The following is a 21,889-nucleotide window of genomic DNA, read 5'->3' on the forward strand; positions in this document are numbered from 1 at the left end:
AGTATATAGCATCCACACAGCCCCTGCTCTTTCAAAAGAATGGGCCAAGGATTGAAAAATCCAGCACCAGGAGGACTGCTCTTTTGAAAAATGAGCCCCTGGACTGTCTACACATTTTTTTCCAAAAGAATCTTTCAGGATTCATGTTTCCTCTCCTTCATCTGGGAGAGGAAGAGGGCGACCAGAAAAAATGCTGCGTTCTTCTGATTTAATATTGAAAGAACATATTTTGTGTGGAGATGCTCTGTGGGATTTTTCGAAAGAGCCCCAGCTTTTTTGAAAAAACTCGCTAGTGTTGATGTAGCTGGTGAGCGCCAATTACCACACAAGATTACTTCATGGTTGTTGTGAATATATTTCCCAAACCAGAAGAAGATCATTCTGTCATTTTGAAAGCTTGTTTCTCAGACACAGAGAAGTCGGTCCCACAAAAAACATTTTGTGGTCCAACTTGTCTCTTTAATTCCCTCGGACTGATAATGCTACAAGAAAACCAGATATGAAGTTGACAGTGACCATTTAAATAAAAATCTAATTTGTCTCTATACTTAGCAGACTTATATGTGCCAGCAAAGGTTAACTTTTGCTTTATGCTGTATACTGAAAATGTACACATGTGGCTAGTGAATAGTGCATTGGACACCAGGGCTGTAACATAACAGAAAGCACTGGGGGTGACAACCACTGTGAGTCCCAGGGCAAGGTCTAGGGCCAACCTTGGCTGGTGCCGTGGAAGGCACAGGGCCTCAGTGGAAGGGGTGGGGCCAAGGGCAGTCAGTCCTTAGCACCACCCACACCACAGCACACCCCCAGCCCTTGGAGCCACACAGAGTGGCAACTGAAAAACACCTGGGGCTTTGGCTGCTGCCGCTGCTGCAGTGCTGGTGCCTGAAAGCTCTGAGAGCCTCTTTGAATCACCAGGCCCCATGGCAATTGCTCTCTTTGGCCTCATTCTACCCATTCCCACACCTGCCATGGTGGGCCTGAGAGAAAGGCAATAGATGATAATGCTATTGTAGAAACAGTAGTGGATCATTCAACCCAAGTGTAATACTGAATGTTCCCAAGAGTACAGAACTAGGGCTGAGAATGAAACTTGCATTTTGCCAGTTCCTGATTTTTGCATATTCACACTGCCCCAGGGAATATGTTCAGGTGCTCATAGGTCTCAAGAGGTTGTGCACCTACAGTTTATTATCCCCATCCTACTGACACTCTCCAATGGTTGGTGTATATGATGGTAGAAGCCTGGCCCCAGCCCCCTTTGTAGCACTGTGTATCCCCCAAAGGAACAGAAAAAGAAGAGTCTTTCTGCTCCCTAGAGTGCAGGAACTACTGTCTTGCCTGGCCCTTATGTGGTCTTTGCAACAGCCTTATGCCTTCCCTCCTCTCTGAGATCCCATAAGGCCCAGGAATACTCCATTACACAGTTTTGCTGACTTTTTTTATTATTTCATATGGTTTGGGTTTTTTAAAAGAAACAAAACTAAGAATAATACTCTCTGGAACCTTGCATCTCTACTGAATTATGGAAACTTGCTTACAGCTTTTGAACATATGTAAAATCTAAAAATATTTGTCTAAATCCGCCCACCCCCACCCTGAATGTCTTGCCCCCAGGCACCTTGGAGGACCATGAGAGAGTCCAGGTCTGAAGATTCTGAGAAGCATCAGAGTAGGGCACCTCCTATATGGCACATAAATGGCTTCAAGAAGAGGCATGGCCAGATTTCCAGCTAGGCATAAGGAAAAAATGTATGAAACATGAAGGTCATCTGTAGGCAAGGGCAGGGTCACTGAAGATGCTGTGCTGAGGGATGTGAAAGGTATATACTAGCCATGAGAGGAAGTCCGCAAAGAAATTCCCTCTATGTTGTCTACTGTACATGCACGACTGCTAGAAAAACTCGACTCTTCTGATCTTATTACTAAAGAAATCTTCAAATAGTGGGATGGGGGGAACAATAAAGAGACATATGAAGGTTGTGCTAAGCAAAAAATGCAGAGGTCTGTCTAAAAAATAAAGAGCATGTGGGTATGAATACAAATATTCATACAGAAGAAGATAGGTAACTCAGTGCCAACAGGTGATTGGTGAGATATTTAAAAATATTATGCACATGCATACAGTATAATTACACCATACACACAAAAGCCAAAAATGTAGCAAATGCACAATGGCTGCGCAGGTGGAAAATACAAATAGCAAGCTGACCCTTTGAAAGAACTCTTAGAAAGAGAAATGAATGGATCAAAAATTACAGCAGAAATACAAGCACCAAATTCTGGGAAACAGAGGCTTTAATGGCTCATCTGCCGACAAACACAGAATGTGTCTGATGCCTGAGTAAACTAGACTAGATCTGCAGAAACAAACCGTGGGCTCAGCCCTTTGCACCTTACAAAATGATCTGGAGCTGCTCCATGCCTTTGCATTCCACATGGTGCCTAGAAGCCCTTCCCCTAGCCGCACATTTCCCTGATCAGCATAATAAATGTCACTGTGCTGCTCGCATGGTGATCTGGTACCCACATGATGGGCATGGTATAAGAACCTGAAAAGGAAATTCAGTTAACTTAGTAATATATGCTAAACTTGCCCGTTTTAGGAGCTTAGCAAATAATCTACAAATACAGTCAGTTTCAGAGTTTCAAAGGCTCATAACTCTGGAAATCAAAACCAAGTCATTAAGCTATTTTAATAAAGCTTCAGTACTATAGAATGAGATATGCAGTATTCATTACTCTCTTTTCTGATTTCCTTCCAGGTGTCTTGGTTTCTGTGCTTGTTATAGTGTTAAAGGATGTGGTTGGGTGTGCTGTGGCATGGATTTATCAAACAAAAACTGAGCTATCCTTTACTATGGAGACAATGCTAAGACACCTCGATGAATAAGAACTCATGAAAGGAAGTTAGTCATTTATCGGTGTCTATTTCAGTTCAAGGTCATGCGTGCTAATGCATAAATATCCAAAATGGGGGTGGTTCTGCAAAATATCCTTTCTACGATGCACTCTGGTTACATAGCTTACAGCTTTTTTTCTTTTATTATTAACTTCCAACCTCAATAAGAATTCTTAAGGTCTGAATCAAGATAACGTCTGATTCGAAGCACCTACTGAAATAAAATAATTTCTAAATAACTGACTCTAAAGGCCAAACTTTGATCCTTGTGCAAAACCAGAGTTTTCTACAAAGACTTTGAACAAGGTCACTAACCCCTCACTCGACACTTGCAAAGCCAATCCACAGCTGCTACTGCAGCCTTAATATCTGCAGCAAAACCTGTAACACCTTCGTTTGGGAGGTTATGGCCTATGAAACTGTGTAGCTACTGATCCATTGGCTGCATCCTCCAAGATCTCCCATGTACATACACAACTCACAACACAGCAACACCTACCGCAATATTCAGATGGGGCAGAAAGTCCCTCCTTGAGCTTCCAGCTCAACAGCAATGTCCACCTCCACTGACTTTGATAGTCTTTGTGCAAAGCACAGAAAGAGTTTGGCCCTAAGGTGAAGCTCCCACAATAGACTCTACTCTGCTACTCAAAATCATTTAGCTGAACTTGGATAAGGGCAGCTTCTATGGACTACTGTACTAAAATGTCTATGAATGCTGAAAATGCCTTACAGTTACTATAGTGTTACTTTCCCATTAGTGATGCTATTTTTGCTTCAATGGCCTGTTATATGAGCCCTCAGGAAATGCACAAGGTCAGAATTATGGAATCTGGATTACAAAATGTGAAAGAAAGCAAACATAACTGCAGTTCCTGGACTAGAATGCTTACTCACCAGGATCCAGAGCTGATGCACGGGGTGTGCTGCATTTCAATGGCTGCTTCAATTCCCATGCAATTGGTCAGCTTGGGAGCTAAGAGAATGAAAGTAGCAGGTGTGCACCTTGTGCACTGCTGGGTGAAGCAGTCAGCAGTAGGCTAGGAAAGTGTGGACACTAAAAATGAAGTCTCTGGACAATCAGTAATTTTGGAAATTTCTCTAAAACTGGGCAAATTTTGGATATTTTGGTCCCCTATGCACCTAAAACTATTTCACGTTTTCATTGGCAAGCTTACAAAAGCCTGTGATCTCAGTTTGCAGTCTGGAGTGCAATGAAGAAATCTTGTTTTCAGAAGGGATTTATGCACTTGCTTGAATCAGTTAGGCAGTGTGATGCTGAATGCAGCAACACCTAAATGCCTAAGCTTCATAATAGTCCAGATACTGACCTATTGTTCTCAGTTTTACAGATGAATAAACTGAGGCTGCCTAGTGTCCGATGCAAATCACCGGCAAAAGAATTCTGAAGTTCCTACTCCCAGTCACAGACCATAGCAACAGGGCAACATTGTCTCCCAAAGATGACTGAAAACTATTCTTCTTGCCCTCTGCAACAGTTTGCAAGGTTCTCTGTGAAACAACCTTCTGTGAAATCTGAATAAGACCAACAGCCCTGTGAGGAGACTCTAATTTGTATTCAGCCAATCAGTTTTTCATGCGCATCCAGTCCAGACTTGATCTAGTTTGTATAACCGGCATCAAAGTTCCTACACTAATGTGGCAATTTGTTGTTTGCTGTTGAATACAATACTGGTCCTAGAATACATTCTTCACTGAGCTGCTCCTCAATATGTTTACTGAGTAGCTCCTCAACAGGATAAGAAGAGTCATTATATTCTGGACAGTATCACACTCAGATACCTGCAGCTCTGTAGTTGTTTTATCATGGACAACTTTCTTTGTTTCTTTTCACCCTCCTCAACCTTGCCATGATAAGTCACTGACAGCTCTGTTGTCATGTCTGCTGTACCAACTTCCCCTCTCTGTGATTTGTTCTCAGCAGATATAACTGGGGACGGGCTGTCCTGGGACCATCCTTGCTGTAGCTTTTTGCCAAGGGACAGGAACTCAATTTTTTTATTTTTCTTCATAGTTTCTATTTACTTTTTCTCTCCTAAAGTTTTTGTGAAAACTGTATTTTCCTGGATCAAATATTCTGTCATAATTTGGGTGCATGCAATTGGTAATTTTATTCTGCTGGCGTCATATATAATTTCCATACACGTTGCTGCCTTTGATCCATTATCTTCCGTTCTCTTGACTTTTGTCTGGGAGGACGTAAGGGAGGTCCTATTCTCCAGGGGTATCTCAGGCTTTCCAGTGAAATATGCAGCAAAGATCTTCTTTCCTCTTCTATACTTGTTTTGAATCAGAATGAGGCCTTCCTTCATCAGAATATTGCCTGCCTTGTCTCCCACCAGGCGTATGAGGAAATTAAATCAGTGTTCCTCACTCTTCTTTAAAAAGTCCAAATGCCAACCAAAAAAATAAAAAGCAGCTGAGAAAGCACTATACATTTTTGTCATGCTGATTTACCAGCAAAGTTACAGCACTTGGGAGGCACTATGGGAACCATTAGCTCCATTGTCCCTGTTAATTTCCTGCATCTTTATTATTAATTTATTTCTGCTGCTTTTGTCCCTTTAAGGCAGCATGCTCTCCCTTTCTGTGCTCCTGTGGATATGGCCACTCCCTTTCTGTTTCAAGGGCTCCTTGCTGCAGCTTTTAATTGAGTGTATTCTTTTGTGCTCTTGCCTGCTTTTTCTTTGTCTCCCCTTGTGTAGGCTGAAGCTTTTCCTGCCCTCTCAACTCTTTTCTCTCTGCGTTTAGCTCCAGCCTGCTCTGGGCCTGTCCAGTGCATCAGGGTGAGGAACTCAACTCCCTCCTCTCACGGAGGAAAGTTTTATTGACTCTTTATTCATTCTGGAGCTGGCTCTGTCTTACCCCATATAGCGTAAGCAGAGAGAAACCAGGCTCTGAGGGTGAGATCCTTTGCCACTAATAGTCCCTGGAAATTTTGCTACTGACTTCATTGGAGCCAGCATTTAACCTTATGTGCTTAAGCAGAGGTCTGCAGTGACCTCCTACATGAAATCCCTCATTTATTAGGTAACAAGTCCTTCCTACAACCTTATCCTACACCACCTTTGTACTCTACAAGTTCAACTCATCCGCACAAAAGCCAACTGTAGCCAACTATGCATTTGAATGGGTCTCTGAAACAAGTGGCAGAAAGATTTTTTATTTCCTACACACAGGAGTTTGTTAGAGAGAGAGAGAGAGAGAGTCTAAGTGCTGGGGCACTGAAGAAAAAGCTGGGAATCCCGGGTTTCTAATCCAAGCTCTAAGCCATTCTCTGGCCTTGAGCACGTAATTTAATCTTCTGCTCCATAAAATAGGGGTAATAACACATATATGTTCTGGGGGAATCAGGGTTGCCAGCTGTCTCAATTTCTTTGTGTGTTATGTCTGTTTTTCCACGGCTTGACCCAGTGGTCATGATGCAGAAAGTTGCAGCCCTTGTGAATGTCTTTCCCTGGGGGGGGAACCCCTGTGATTGGTTGTCATCCTCAACTTGCTATGCAGAAGAATGGCCATAGAGGGCTGCTGCAGGAACCAGGGAGAGCTCTTTCCCCCTTGCCTCAGAAGTAGGTGCCTTCCAGGAGGGGAAAATGAAGAATGAAGAGCCCAGCACCTCAAAGAGGTGATAACACATCTCTCTCTCTGTGGCACAGACACTTCCGATGTCAATAAAAAGGATTTTTCCATATATTTGTAATAAATTCACCCCCCTGAGAAGTAGTACTTAGCTCGTTGGATGAATTCTTCAACTGACCCAGCTATGTCTATGCCAGGGATTCAGTCAGGACAACCTATGTTGCTCAGGAGGCAAATTTTTTCACAGCCCTAAGCAATGTGACCCCAGCATAGAAAGGGGCAGAGGGCAGCTTGCAGCAGCCCCGCCACAAGTCTGAGAGACAAGGGTAAGAAACCCAGGAGCTGCAGGAAGAGCCAAGGTGAGGCTGGGATGTATGGGACAGAACAGATATGGGGGCTGAACAGATATGGGGATAGAACTCAGGGGAGAGCTGGGTGATGGAGGGTAAAACTAATTGCTGAGCACATGTAGGGCTGAGAACTCCCGCAATGGGATCCAAAGCATCTTTGTTCACTTGGGTGCGTTGACAACATTAATTATCAAACACACCTGCATCTGCAAAAATCAAAACCACCATATAATCTTTAAAAAAACCTCAAAGCATAATTTCGCAGCCTTAAAGATTTGGTGGGTTGAGCATTTGACTGATAAGTTTTGAACCCCTTGGGCTCGCAATAACAGAGCAAAGCAGCACCTTGGAGAATAAACATGCCATACGCTGTAAGCATTGTTGACCCAAACTCTATCTGGGTGTAGGCAAATGCGACTCAGTTTCTTCAAGTGACCACTGAATATTCCCAAGTGTGAGTTTCAGGCAGGAGCCATTTTACAGCCCAGGGCAGCATATGTTTTCTGTACTCTCTTAAGAACCCCACCCACCCCCAAAAAGCCAGCAAGTCATTTGGGGGTAGGGGGAAATGGAAGGGTAATCATCAGAGAAGCAAAAAAGACTGGCAAAGCAGAGTGGAGAATAAAATGCCATGTGGAACAGTGGTTTGGCACTGTTCAGCCATGCCTAGAACTAGCCATAGATCAGGGTCTGCAACCTGCAGCTCTTTTAGGACTTCTTTGTGACTCCTGAAGCTATAATTGCTAGGTAAAAAAAAAAAAAAAAGGAAGAAAAAGAAAAAAAGAAAAAATAACCTCCTGATTGTTTTTGATAAACAGTGAATGCCTAAAAGCCCAGCAATGAACAATTTATATCTAAGTAGCAAACAATATGTGATCTCCAAACATTGGATAACATCCCCTTTAATATGTGCAGTGCATTGTGGGATATGTCACTGTTTCTGTGTTTTGATCATGTTGCGAATAAAGTCTTATTCACGTGCATTGCGGCTCTTGAATTATTGAGCTTTTTTACTGAATTTGAAAAAAAAAAGGCTCTTCTTGCTGTTTTCGTTGCTGACCCCTGCTCTAGCTCAAGGCATCTGCACCTGCACTGTGAGGGAATGCAGTGTCTGTTTGAGCCTCTTGCCTCCTGTCCTCCTCCTGGCCTGCCCACTCCCATGGTCCTTTCCGGCTGCCGAAGGTGCGGCAAACTCAGGTTGCAGTGTCCTCAATGGATTCCTCAGTCTCCTCTGTTTTTCTTCTTCACTCTCTTTGAGGACATTTTGGGTTTTGGTAAACCTGTCAAGAGCTGGTCTTAAGGGCGGGTGAGCCGAGCGGTCGCCAGGGGCCACCTATTTCAGGAGGCCACTGAAATGGACAGGCCCATGAGGAGCTGGAGCCAGCAGGCACTTGCCATATGGGGACAGGGGAAGGGCAGGGCTTCAAATGAGCGGCCTGGTGGCCAGAGCATGCTGCAGGCAGTCAGGAGTGAAGCAGGGCCCAGCAGAAGGGTGCAGCAGCCAGGAGGGCACCCATGCTGCCAACCCTGGGAGAGCACCTGGCACCCCCACCCGCCATCAATTAGTTAGAACTGGCCCAGTTATTCAGTTTTTTCTTTTAAAAGATGAGAGGAGACAGCCATCCAGGTTGGTCTCTGTCTGGGCCCACAGACACAAAAGGGCAGCTTCCCACATCCTTACTGAAACTGGTGGCTCCTCAGGACCAGTGGATGAAGCTGGCACTCAGTAAGTTCAGTATCAGCTTTGAAGAGTGCCTGGCAGCAGCCTGCTAGGACAAGATGGGGAGGGAGAGGACCCACGCCCAAAATGGATGCTACCTTCCAGAAGGCCCCAGCAGCTGAAGTGCAGGCACCATGATCCAACAAATGTGATACACAGGCTCATCTCAGAGGATTTTAGCTGCAGGTAATTAACATTCATCTGGCTACACCTGCTTATACCATTGGGTGAAAACTGGCCCATCATGTAGCAATATTAGACCAAAGGATATCTGTCCTCACCACAAATAGCATCGTTGGCTCTTCCAGTAGGTGTATTTTGAACATTGGAACATATAGGCTACGTCTACACGTGAAGCCAACATCGAAATAGGCTATTTCGATGAATAACGTCTACACGTCCTCCAGGGCTGGCAACGTCGACGTTCAACTTCGACGTTGCGCGGCACCACATCGAAATAGGCTCTGCGAGGGTACGTCTACACGCCAAAGTAGCACACATCGAAATAAGGGTGCCAGGCACAGCTGCACACAGGGTCACAGGGCGGACTCAACAGCAAGCCGCTCCCTTAAAGGGCCCCTCCCAGACACAGTCGCACTAAACAACACAAGATACACAGAGCCGACAACTGGTTGCAGACCCTGTGCCCGCAGCATGGATCCCCAGCTGCCGCAGCAGCAGCCAGAAGCCCTGGGCTAAGGGCTGCTGCCCATGGTGACCATAGAGCCCCGCAGGGGCTGGAGAGAGAGCATCTCTCAACCCCCCAGCTGATGGCCGCCATGGAGGACCCGGCAATTTCGATGATGCGGGACGCAGATCGTCTACACGGTCCCTACTTCGACGTTGAACGTCGAAGTAGGGCGCTATTCCGATCCCCTCATGAGGTTAGCGACTTCGACGTCTCGCTGCCTAACGTCGAAGTTAACTTCGAAATAGCGCCCGACGCGTGTAGCCGCGGCGGGCGCTATTTCGAAGTTAGTGCCGCTACTTCGAAGTAGCGTGCACGTGTAGACACAGCTATAATGAACAACACATGATGCTCTGTGGGATGGTTGAAGTTCAAGAGTGAAGAACAAAGGTTTTGTTGTTTTATTCCTGTGTGTTTTTCTAGATGACAAAAATATGCAATAACCTGTAGAGAGAAATGTGCTTAAAGATGAAGGGTTTGTGTCAACACATGGAACCAGAGACTGTTGGCTGAGGTCATTCCATCTTTTAAACCAAATGTGTTTGTGCATATATATATATAGAGAGAGAGAGAGACAGAGAGAGAGAGAGTGTATATGAACAAATGCAAATCTTAGAGTCACATAAACATTATATTTCATCTGTGGACATTGAAATAACAAAAAGGGCAGTGTCAAAAAGCTTCTCTCAATAGACCATCTTTAAATGTATGCTAAGGGCTGACGTGACACTGGAATAATAACACAAAGAACATGGAAAGTGAGACTAAAGGCAATATTTATATTATCATTTATTTCTGTTTTTAAGGGGATTTTAAATGTTGCCTTACCAAAGTCTGATTGAATTAGAGAGCAGTTTCTATCAGTTCCCCAAAGCTGGATGATGTGATGGTCCCAAAATGGTTAATGTATTTTACTGGCTCAAATTCCCAATAGAGTTTAAAGTAATTTCTTACAGAAAAACATTTACTGCGTAAAGCTGATAAAGATCCATCAGAGTTTACACTCTTTTAATTAAAGTTCCACGAATCCCATAAAAGAAATACCCCCTCCTGTGGCATTTAGATTACTTTTGAAAAAGTCACACTTTTAGCTAGAAGCCCATTATTCGTCATCAGGAAAAAACGGTGAGTAACCTGATCCAATCCAAAATGCAGGGACAGTGAAGACCGGTGTTTGTGAGAGTATCTTGTCCTCTCAATATGCTCTCTGCTTTATGAGTGCAATTCACCTATCAGACTAAGAGCTGCGGAAGGTCCACACCACTACTACTGCAACTCGCCACCATTGTACAGAACAGACATTGTACAGAGATACCATTCTGCAGAACTGCACATCCCCTATTTGTTGCAGAGCTGGCCTATGTTGCCCAACATGGGAGATGCAGACACATAGCCACGTCTACACTGCAGTGGTATTTCGAAAGGCGAGCTTTCAAAGGGTGTCTTCTGGAAGACTGCCTTTTGGAAGAGTGCGTCTACACACCGAAAGCAGAATGAGGTTGCAATTCGCTCTTTCAAAAGCGAGCATCCACACAACTCCAGGCACCCTTTCAAAACAATGAGCCAGGAAACACCGCGGACGGAGTCATATGGCTGACATGCTCTTCCAGGGGCTTCAGCCTGCCACTTCCTTAAAGGACCCCTCCCCACAACCTTGCTCTGTACACATTGAGGGCTGCCAGGCTGCCTCTAGTACCATAGACCCCAAGCACAGAATAGAGCCACTGCGGAGACCCCTATGGATCCCCAGCAACTCCCTGACAGGGAACTCCTCAAGGCCGTGGTCAGCCTGCTCACCAGCACTTCTGGGAGGGTCGCGTACCTGGCCATGGTCCTGCAGGCCATCTCTTTGGGGCAACATCTACAACCCCTCCTCCGGGCAACTCAGCACTTGTGAAGCTACCCCACGAGCTCTGAGTGGTGGGACCAGCTTGTCGTGGGGGAGTGGGATGATGATTTCTGGCTCCAGAACTTCTGCATAACCAAGCAGACATTTCTGGAGCTATGTTGCTGGCTCACCGCTGTCCTTCAGCACCAGGACACTCACATGTGGCTCACATGCCTCCTGGAGAAGCAGGTCACCATCACCCATCCACAAACTGGCCACCCTGGACAGCTATCAGTCAGTCAGGCACCAGTTTGGGGCAGGCAAGGCGACTGTCAGGTCTGTCCTCATTGAGGTAAGCCATGCTCGCACCACACACCCACCCTGGGGACAGGAAGGGAGGCTCTGGAGGGAACAGGAAGAGGGGAGGGGGATCTTGAAAGAGAGGGGAGAAGGAGCCCTGGAGGGGACAGAAGAGGGGGCAGGGCTGGGGCTGGGGGTCCTGGAGCACCATGTCATGCACTCACGGGCATGTGTGCCCTCCATCCCCTGCAGGCCATCCAGGTGATCAATGCTGTCCTCTTGCACAGGGTCCTCCACATGGGGGACCTAGATGTCACTCTCATGGGATTCCCAGCCCTGGAGTTCCCTTCATGTTTGGTGCGTTGGACAGGAAGCACATCGCCATCCAAGCCCCAGAGCACAGCACCGGAAGGTACATCAACAGAAAGGGACATCACTCCGTGATGCACCAGGCCCTCATGGACTTCCATGGATGCTTCATGGATATCTGTATGGGCTGATTGGGCCAAGGCCATAATGCCTGGGTCTTCCAGTACTCCTGGCTTGGGTGCAGGACGGCGGAGGGGAACCTACATCCCCCGCTCAAAAGGAGCTCCCTGTCAGGGACATGACCATGCCCCCTAAATAGTGTCTGCTGCCACCTACCCCCTGCACCCATTGCTCATGTGGACATACACAGGACACACAGGCCTGAGTTAGGACCTTTTCAATGCATGCCTGGACCAGGCCTGCAACAGTAATGGGTGTGCACTGAGGCACCTGAAGGGGTGCTTTTGGTGCCTCCTGACATGACTGGAGGTCAGCCTCCACCACGTGCCTGCCGTGGTGGGGGTATGCTATGCTCTCCATATCATGGAGAGCTAGCATGAGCCCTTTGTGCAGGTATGGGCTGCTGAGACCAGGCCTGTCTACAAGCAGCTGGCTACTGCCCCATGTTGCCAGGCATACTGGGGCGGGGTGTGGGTGAGGGGGGCTCTCATGAGGCCTTCACAAGGGGGACCCAATGAACCTCCCCTAGACATCCCACACAACCTCCTCCATATATACCCACACACGATGCACCGCTCCCCCACCACAATCCTCCCCACACACACACCATGCACAAGGGACTTCAGGGTGGTGAGCAATAAACACTTTAAATATCTGAACTGTGTCATAACAAAAAGACAAAACAGGAAATATTTACAGAAGAAACCGGCAGGGGGACACAATATACAAGGTAGGGTCCTGGCACGGGGCTGGGGGCACCTGAACTTAGAGCAGGACCAGGGGCTGGGGTGGGGGACCTTAGTCCTCAGCAGGGGTGGAGGGCCATAAGCTGCACTGGCTCTATGAGCCTCCATCACCTGGGTCTTGGGGGGGGGAGTCCCCCTCAGGGCTGGGATGGGACTGGGACTATGGGGTGGTAGCAGTGTGGGCTGGGGGCTGCAGCAGCCTCAGCCTTGATAGAAGGCCACAAGGGGGAAGGGTGCTGGAGGGCTCACTTGCCAAGGCCCAGTCTGGCCATAAGCCACTGGCCAAGTTCCAGCTGGGTGGCTGCGGGGAGGTCAGGTGGGAGCAGGGCAGTGAGGACAGAAGCTGCAGGGGGGCTGTTGGAGAGACTGAGGGAGGGGTTGTGGGAGTGGGTGGTGAGGGACCAGGGCCCATAGCTGGCAGGCAGTCATGGCCTGGATGAGGGCATGAAGGGTGCTCACCTCATGCCAGGCCTCTTTCTCTATTACCACCCACTCCTGCATAGTGTCTTTTAATTCCTGCCAGGTGGCCATGTGGGCAGCACTGGGCCCCTCATTGTGGAGGTGGCGGCATGGCCTCCCATCACAGACCTGCACAGGTGGGAGCATGCCCCAGCCCCCTCAGCAGTCAGTGTGGGGCTTCCCTGGCCCTGGATGGGGCGTGCACAGCCCTTAGACAGTGGAGCTGTGGTGACAGAAGGGGAGAGAGAGATGACCTATCAGTCCCATGACCTGGCCCCAAGGGCTCTGCCTCCAACTCCCCTGGCCAGACCCTCCCCCATCCCACTGTCTACTGGCCCAATGATCCTGTGGGATCCTGGGCACCAGGAGTCCCTGAAAGGGTGGGGCATGCACTGGGTGCAGTCTGCCACCCCCTTGCCAGGCATATGGCTTTTGGTGCTGTCCATGGGACCAGGTGCTGAGTGCCTGCACGTGGGCCTCTCTTCAGGCCAGAAGATGCAGCCACCTGAGGTTCATCCAGAAGGAGCCAGTGGCCATGTGCCAGCCTGCTGCTAGCTGTGGCAGGGGTGGGTGCCCCTTCCTCATGCCCTGGGGTTTCTGAAGGGCTGGGTACTGCAGGTCATAGAATCATAGAATCATAGAACAATAGAGCTGGAAGAGACCTAAAAAAAGCCATTGAGTCCAGTCCCCTACACTAAGCAGGACCAAATCCATCAGATCAGCTCCGCCAGGGCTTTGTCGAGCCGAGACTTAAACACCTCCAGGGATGGAGACTCTACTTCCCTGGGTAGACCATTCCAATGCTTCACCACCCTCCTAGTGAAAAAGTTTTTCCTAATGATCAACCTGGACCTTTCCAACTGCAACTTGAGACCAACAACTTGAGAGGTCCTTCAAGGAATTCAAGGGAGGCCTGGGAGGAGGGGGCCTGGCTGGAGGACCTGGACAGGAGGGCAATGACCAAGGACCCCTCTTCCTCCTCTGACATGGGCATTGGTGGGGGTTCTGCCCAAGGGTCCTGGCCAGTGCTTGGACTCTGGCTTAGTCTCAGGCCCTGGGTCTGGCCAGGGGTGCCCAGCAACTCTACTAGGGGGCTGCTTTCTTTGGCCCAAGGAAGCAGTCCAACTCCTTGAAGTAGGCGCAGCTGGTGGGCACTGCTGCCAAGCTGTTGGCCGCATCCCAGGTGCGGCAGTAGGCCTGCCACAGTTCTTTGAGACTGGACCTTACTTGGTATGGCATAAAGCTGGAGTGCCCCTTGGCACTCAGGAGCTGCGTCTACACGTGCACGCTACTTCGAAGTAGCGGCACCAACTTCGAAATAGTGCCCATCGCGTCTACACGCGTCGGGCGCTATTTCGAAGTTAACTTCGACGTTAGGCGGCGAGACGTCGAAGTCGCTAACCTCATGAGGAGATAGGAATAGCGCCCTACTTCGACGTTCAACGTCGAAGTAGGGACCGTGTAGATGATCCGCGTCCCGCAACGTCAAAATTGCTGGGTCCTCCATGGCGGCCATCAGCTGGGGGGTTGAGAGATGCTCTCTCTCCAGCCCCTGCAGGGCTCTATGGTCACCGTGGGCAGCAGCCCTTAGCCCAGGGCTTCTGGCTGCTTCTGCGGCAGCTGGGGATCTATGCTGCAGGCACAGGGTCTGCAACCAGTTGTCAGCTCTGTGTATCTTGTGTTGTTTAGTGCAACTGTGTCTGGGAGGGGCCCTTTAAGGAAGCGGCTGGCTGTTGAGTCCGCCCTGTGACCCTGTCTGCAGCTGTGCCTGGCATCCCTATTTCGATGTGTGCTACTTTGACGTGTAGACGTTCCCTCGCTGCGCCTATTTCGATGTTGGGTTGAGCAACGTCGAAGTTGAACATCGACGTTGCCGGCCCTGGAGGACGTGTAGACGTTATTCATCGAAATAGACTATTTCGATGTTGGCTGCACGTGTAGACGTAGCCAGGCTGATGGATGTCTGATTGAAAGCCACAGCATTCTGGCGCTGACCACTGGTGTGGAGGAGGACCTCCTCATCCCCCCAGAGTCCCAGGAGGTCACAGAATCACAGGGCTGGAAGGGACCTCAGGAGGTCATCTAGTCCATCCACCTGCTTCAAGCAGGATCAACCCCCACTAATTCATCCCAGCCAGGACCTTGTCCAGTCGGGACTTAAAAACCACAAGGGATGGAGAATCCACACACCCCCCCCAGGCAACGCATTCCAATGCTTCACCACCCGCTTCTTTGACCTCGGCCTCCATCCACAATGGTGCCCTCTTTTTTTGGCCCTGGCTAGAGTCCTGGAAGCTCTCTGCTGGCTCAGAGGGGGATTGCTGAGGGGCACAGGGCTCCTGGGCACTGGCCATAGGGACATCCAGGTGCATCAGGTGGTTCGTGGGTGGGCTGGACAGCATGCTGCTGCAGGGTCATGTGTTTGCTGCTGCTAGCACACTCTCAGCTTCCTGCCACAGGGTTTCTGGGTACCTGCATCTTTAAACACTGCTGGCTGCAGAGACCATAGAGCCCTGTAGGTGCTGGCAGGGCCCTCTCTGTGCACTAGCTGGCTGGAGCCATGGAGGACTGCTGTTTCTCAAGAATGGCCTGCAGAATGTCTACACACATTTTCTCTTGAAAGACTCTCAAAAGGGAATGCTCTTCCTAAAAAGGGAAAGGAACAGCAATTTTGAAAGGTGATCCATGTTCTTTTGGAAGTACTTTTGAATGAACATGTTTTGTGTGCAGAAACTTGATGGGATCTTTCAAAAGAGCCCCTCTTTCTGAAAAATATTTTGAAACAACATGCTCGTGTAGTGAATCCATTAGTCATCAATAGGAGACTGTGCAGGGGTCACACTCCCTTTTCAAGTTCAGGTTTTGGAAAAAAGAACTTGGAGAGGACAGGGCAGTGCCCAGTGTCTTATCTATAGCTTGATGGACTATCCCATGCGCCACACAGTTCCCCTTTACAAAACTCCTTTACAGAGTCATGGGACTGGGGATAGAGTGAATTCCACCTCTGTGTTTCTCAAGATTTAATTGACTTCAACCTCATCAGATTTGGTCTATGTCAAGTAACTCTAATGGTTGTGTCTCTATGGCTACGTCTACACGTGCCCTAAACTTCAAAATGGCCACACAAATGGCCATTTCGAAGTTTACTAATGAAGCGCTGAAATGCATATTCAGTGCTTCATTAGCATGCGGGCGGCCGCGGCACTTCGAAATTGACGCGCCTCGCCGCCGCACGTCTTGTCCAGACGGGGCTCCTTTTCGAAAGGACCCCGCCTACTTCGAAGTCCCCTTATTCCCATCAGCTCATGGGAATAAGGGGACTTCGAAGTAGGCGGCGTCCTTTCAAAAAGGAGCCCCGTCTGGACGAGCCGCGCGGCGGCGAGGCGCGTCAATTGCGAAGTGCCGCGGCCGCCCGCATGCTAATGAAGCGCTGAATATGCATTTCAGCGCTTCATTAGTAAACTTCGAAATGGCCATTTGCGTGGCCATTTCGAAGTTTGGGGCACGTGTAGACACGGCCTATGACAGATATAGTTATTCTAGACCACCTAATCCCAAACTTCTTTAAAAGAACCTGCAAATGATCCATAATTTCAATTATTCATACTGTAAAATGATTCCATATCTAACACTTTATGGAATGTTACTACAGGACAGGTGGCTTGCTTGGGGCTCTACACAGTGTCCCAAGCTCTCTGGGCAGCTTTTACCACAGCTTGGCTCCTCGCCTGGCCAGCAGGCTTCTTGCTTGGCCAGTGAATAGGGCCTAAAAGGGAGAAAAGGTCCTAGTGCTCTGGTAGGGGTGCCAAATTTGGCTAGGGTCCCTGAGTATGAGTACATGACCCACCACTGAGTGTAGTCTGTCCTTTTTGTCAGGTAAATAAAATCTCTAACAACAGTATTGCAACAGGCTGTACTGACTGGCTACATCTACACTACAGAGATCTTTCGAAAGAAGTCTTTCTAGAAGAACTCTTCCAAAAGAGCTCCTTTCAAAAGAGTGCATCCACACACAAAAAAGTGGATCAAAAGAGTGATCTGCTCTTTTGAAAGAGAATGTCCACGCAGCCCCTGCTCTTTCAAAAGAGCAGGCCAGGGATTGAAAAAATCAGATGCTATGAGGACTGCTCTTTTGAAAAAAAGGGCTCATGGAGCATCTACTCACATTCTCTTTTGAAAGAAGGCGCTTTTCCTGAAACGGGAGTGGAAGAGAGTGCTTTTGGAAGGAATGCTGTGTTCTTCTGATTTAATTTTGAAAGATACTTTTTGTGTGTAGACACTTTGCTGGATATTTCAAAAGAGCCCTTTCTTTCAAAAAAAAATTTCAAAAGTACTTGCTACTGTAGATGAGGCCACTGTGAGGCAAGAAAGAGACAAATCAAAATGCAAGAGAATTTTACATTTTTAAAACTTTCTAAGGGAAAACTCAAAAAGTGTATCAGGAGCATAAAGTAACAAGTACTCAGTACTTATAATAATAAATGATAGGTTACCAACACATTAACCATTGTGAGCATATATATGCCATTCATCCCTATGCTGCACAATACTAAATATATTATTAACAAGAACAATAGAGAATCCTCTACAATACACTTTGTCACTTGAGAAAAGAATCAAATTTTCCTCACCTTGGCTGTAAGTCCAGTTTCACAATTGCTGGCTTAGTCTTTGCTTTTCTTTGCCTTGAAGTACTCTTTAGTGTCAATGTTCCCCTGGCTGTAGGTTTCTTCACCTCATGGGCTATGTCTACACTAGCCAAAAACTTTGAAATGGCCGTGCAAATGGCCATTTCGAGGTTTACTAATGAAGCACTGAAATACATATTCAGCGCCTCATTAGCATGCGGGCGGCCGCAGCACTTCGAAATTGACACGGCTCGCCGCCGTGCAGCTCGTCCAGATGGGGCTCCTTTTCAAAAAGACCCTGCCTACTTCGAAGTCCCTTTATTCCCATCTGCTCATAGGAATAAGGGGACTTCAAAGTAGCTGGGGTCCTTTCGCAAAGGAGCCCTGTCAGGATGAGCCGCACGGCAGCAAGCCGCGTCAATTTCGAAGCACCGCGGCTGCCCGCATGCTAATGAGACACTGAATATGTATTTCAGCGCTTCATTAGTAAACTTCGAAATGGCCATTTGCATGGCCGTTTTGAAGTTTTTGGCTAGCGTAGACACAGCCATGGGTTCTTACTTGTCCTTTGGGAATCCATGAACTGTATTCCTTCAATAATTGTTCAGACAGTCATTCTCTCTGTTCAGATCCTGTAAGTCTTTGTGGGTAAGCATCTCATTTACTGTTTCCAGGATTTTTTTCATCTAACACAGCTTTTTGATCAATTCCCTTTATCATCAGTTATGTTTCCATTCATTTTTTCCCTTGATACACCCTCTCTGATATATTGGTGGCTTTTATTTTCCTCTGCTTCCCTCCTCTAACAGCACCTGTTCACATATCCATCTCTATTTTTTAGCCTAATTTTGCTCCCACACCAGGCAATGGGAGTTCAGCAATAGATGTCAGTGGGAGTGGAGCATTTTTTAAAATCCTCTTCTTTGGTTTAAAGTTATTGCTTATGCTCAAAACTCGGTGAAATATTTTGAGTTCTTCTCCTCACCCTTTACATGAATTAATTGGTTTGGAGCTCTTGAGAGGGAGAGGCTGGTGGAACTGACCAAAATGATGCACAGGGCAGGGGGACACATCGCAGGCCTCACCATACAGCCCTCCTCACGCATTCAGATACTAAACAGTTTTAGCACAGCCAAACAGAAAATTGCCTGGCTTGCATTTTGTAAAATGAATTCATTGCCAGGCTCAGACCACATGGGCCAAATTTCAGCGCAGAATGTACTTTTATGGTTGACTTATAAAACCCTGCACGTACTGGTTTATAAAGCTGCCCCCCTTCACTACAACAGCTAATATCTATGATATTTTATTTACCTTTAGCAACGGTAGCACGTAAGAAAAACTGAATAATGTATTCATATGATTACAGATCATTTCATCAGGAAAACTCACTTGTGATTTTATTTGTTAGGTTAAAACTGCAGTTTATGTATTGATTAAGCAAAACAGGAACAATCTGTGTTTTTATGCATCATGGAATTAAAAATTTTCACTAAACAAAGCTCCTCAATAGTTAAACTAAAAATGAAGACTGAATAAACGTCTTATGCGAGAAAAACTTTCAGAAAAAATATAAAATAATAAAATGAAATAAAACTAAAGCTTGATACAAAATATGTAGAGCCATTTTGAAAGGTACATGTGAATATATAGAAATATGACTAGTGTACACAATTATTAGTTGCTTATTCTTATCTTATTTAAGTTACACATAGAGTGGAGAGCTCAGAAGTAATCTGCTGTCTCATAGAACACTAGGACTGGAAGGGACCCCAAGAGGTCATCGAGTCCAATCCCCTGCCCCCACAGCAGGACCAAGTACCATCTAGACCATCCCTCATGGCTTCTGCAGAGCCGAGCAGGATTTCAAAAGCGATGGGCTAGCCATTTTGAAACAATAAGACAGCCATTCATAGCTATTCTAACTAGAACAGCCAAACATTGTTGATATTGATTGGCCAGTCCCTGCTGGTGACTTTAAGAAAACTTCAGTATTGTGGTGTAGAAATTGCTTGAGCAAGCTCTCTGTAGATTGCTGATACATGGGGTCTGGTGTTTGTGATTTGGCAATGATGGACTACAACCACCCTGATAGTCCATTACAAATCTGATTGTCAAAATCCTCTAAAGAATAAACCTAAGAATCCCATGAAGTGGTTTTTCAGGTATACGTGTTTCTTCTGGCTGAACTACATTCAACTTTGTAGGACAGAAGACACAGGTCGATGCACATAAAGTGCTTTGTTTTTTTGAGTGGTTTAATATCATAGGCCAGATTTTAACACCTTTATTTCAGTTTAATAGCACCTCACTGTGTGAATAGTCTACAGACTTCAGTTCAACAATTCCTGGCGTAAGGTACTGTTCATCTGGAGTAACGTTATCATGATCTGGCCCTATGTGGTCAGTTCTTGAGCGTCAGAATTCAAGAGCAAGCTGTTATAATATATAAAGGGTGTATACCATATGGAGAAATTACCAGAAAACAGACAAGTTTACAGGCTGTACATGGCACCCATCTAAAACAATTTGATAAATTAAGACTTCAGTTTTATTGGCATTTGTTGAAATAAAAAACAATTATATTTTATGATGAGATAAAGCAACATTTTTGGGCACCTTCTCACCACTTATTCGCATAACTCCCATGGACTGTTCCTCTGAGCAAATGTCGCACACACATTATTGGGTGTGAAAAAATGTTCATTTATGTTCAACATCCATTGACAAATCCTCCACAGCTCGATTTTGGTTTTGAACATTTTTATTTATATCTTTGAATACCTTTGAACTGACAACTGCCAGCCTTATTTTCCTGTTTTTCTTAAAAATAGTTTGTTTACTTCCCCACCTGCAAAGCAAACACATTATTTGCTCTGTAATTTGATGTCTGCCTATTTTCACTCCAAGGTTGATTTGGTAGTTCCCTGACAAACCTCACTTGTCGGCATTAAATATCTTGGCCATTTCAATTCTCATTGGACTAAAACTTGGCAAACAAATCCTTGGCTTTGATTGCAAATTGCTTTACTAAAATGTCTTTCTTTTGGCAGATAATATAGAGCTACTTCTTCTTCGATTAATCCCCACTCCAATCCTATTTCTCCTGAGGATCCCTACCATGAAGGTGAATCACATTGGAAGGAACAGACTTGGAATAACTGCTGATTTCCCATACAAACACTTAAATCAAGTGAGTTCAGAGCTACAAAAATGTAATCTGGACTTAGTTTCAGGTGCTTTTTAAAAAAGTAAATGTCTATAATAAAAAGGCTTATTAAAACATATATAATTTTTACTGGCACCTCTTTAATGGAGTAAACCCTTTTGGTATTTTAAAAAAATATGTTTTTAACAACTGAATTATTTCAATGTGAAAATTAGCCATTCAATGAGCAGTTACATTTTTAAAAACAGCTTGTTCTGAAGCATTAGTGACATCACAAGCCAAATCTGGTAATTGTAACACACCCAAAAGGCTCTGGGTCAAGCCCTAACAAAACAAATTAATAAGTAACCTCTTTTATTTGTTCATGGCATTGCCTCTGCAGATCCCCTTTGAAAATACTAGCAACTAGTGGCAATCCTCAAGAAGAGGAATAAAGAGGAGGAGGAGGAGGAGGAGGGAAAGTGACTGAAATACTGCTCTTCCAAATGAAATATCTGTTCTGAGCCAAATATGGTGGGGACTAAATAACACTTTGCAAAAGTATGACCTAAGCACCAGGTAGTAACCAGGCAGGTCTCAGTGAACAGATGCTGTAGAAGCCGTCGCTTTCCCCCAAATCCCAATAGTAGGAGATCAACAAGAGGTCCTGTGGCACCTTATAGACTAACAGATATTTTGGAGTAGAAGCTTTCATCAGATGCATGGGGGCTGGTTTAAGGAGGTATTTAAAGAGTGGGATCCCTGTAAAAGGGAGGGCCAAAGCAGACAAGGTCTATTCAGTCAGAGTGGAAAAGGCCCATTATCAGTGGTATGTATGAAGAGAGGAAAAAACAGGTCGGATAAGACAGGGGGGATATGGCCCATTTTCAGTCTAATGTGGAGATGTTAACACCTAGGGCAGAGAAGCTCCTTTTGTAAGGTGTGAGTCACTCCCAGTCTCTGTTTAATCCTTGGTTAATGGAGTCAAATTTGCAAATAAATTGCAGCTCAGAGATTTCTCTCTCCAT

The 21,889-nt window shown here is 46.3% G+C and overlaps 1 protein-coding gene across 1 annotated transcript in view; it reads left to right on the forward strand.

The window, feature by feature from the left end:
* Positions 1–21,889, forward strand: part of LOC142008330 (uncharacterized) — a 144,297-nt gene that overhangs the window by 117,254 nt on the left and 5,154 nt on the right. Inside the window, exon 4 of the mRNA XM_074985511.1 lies at positions 20,767–20,906. Within this exon, the coding sequence (XP_074841612.1) occupies positions 20,767–20,906 (140 nt within the window). The remainder of the gene's footprint in view (positions 1–20,766; positions 20,907–21,889) is intronic.

The sequence above is a fragment of the Carettochelys insculpta genome, chromosome 2, assembly GCF_033958435.1.
Source record: "Carettochelys insculpta isolate YL-2023 chromosome 2, ASM3395843v1, whole genome shotgun sequence".
NCBI lineage: Eukaryota > Metazoa > Chordata > Testudines > Carettochelyidae > Carettochelys > Carettochelys insculpta.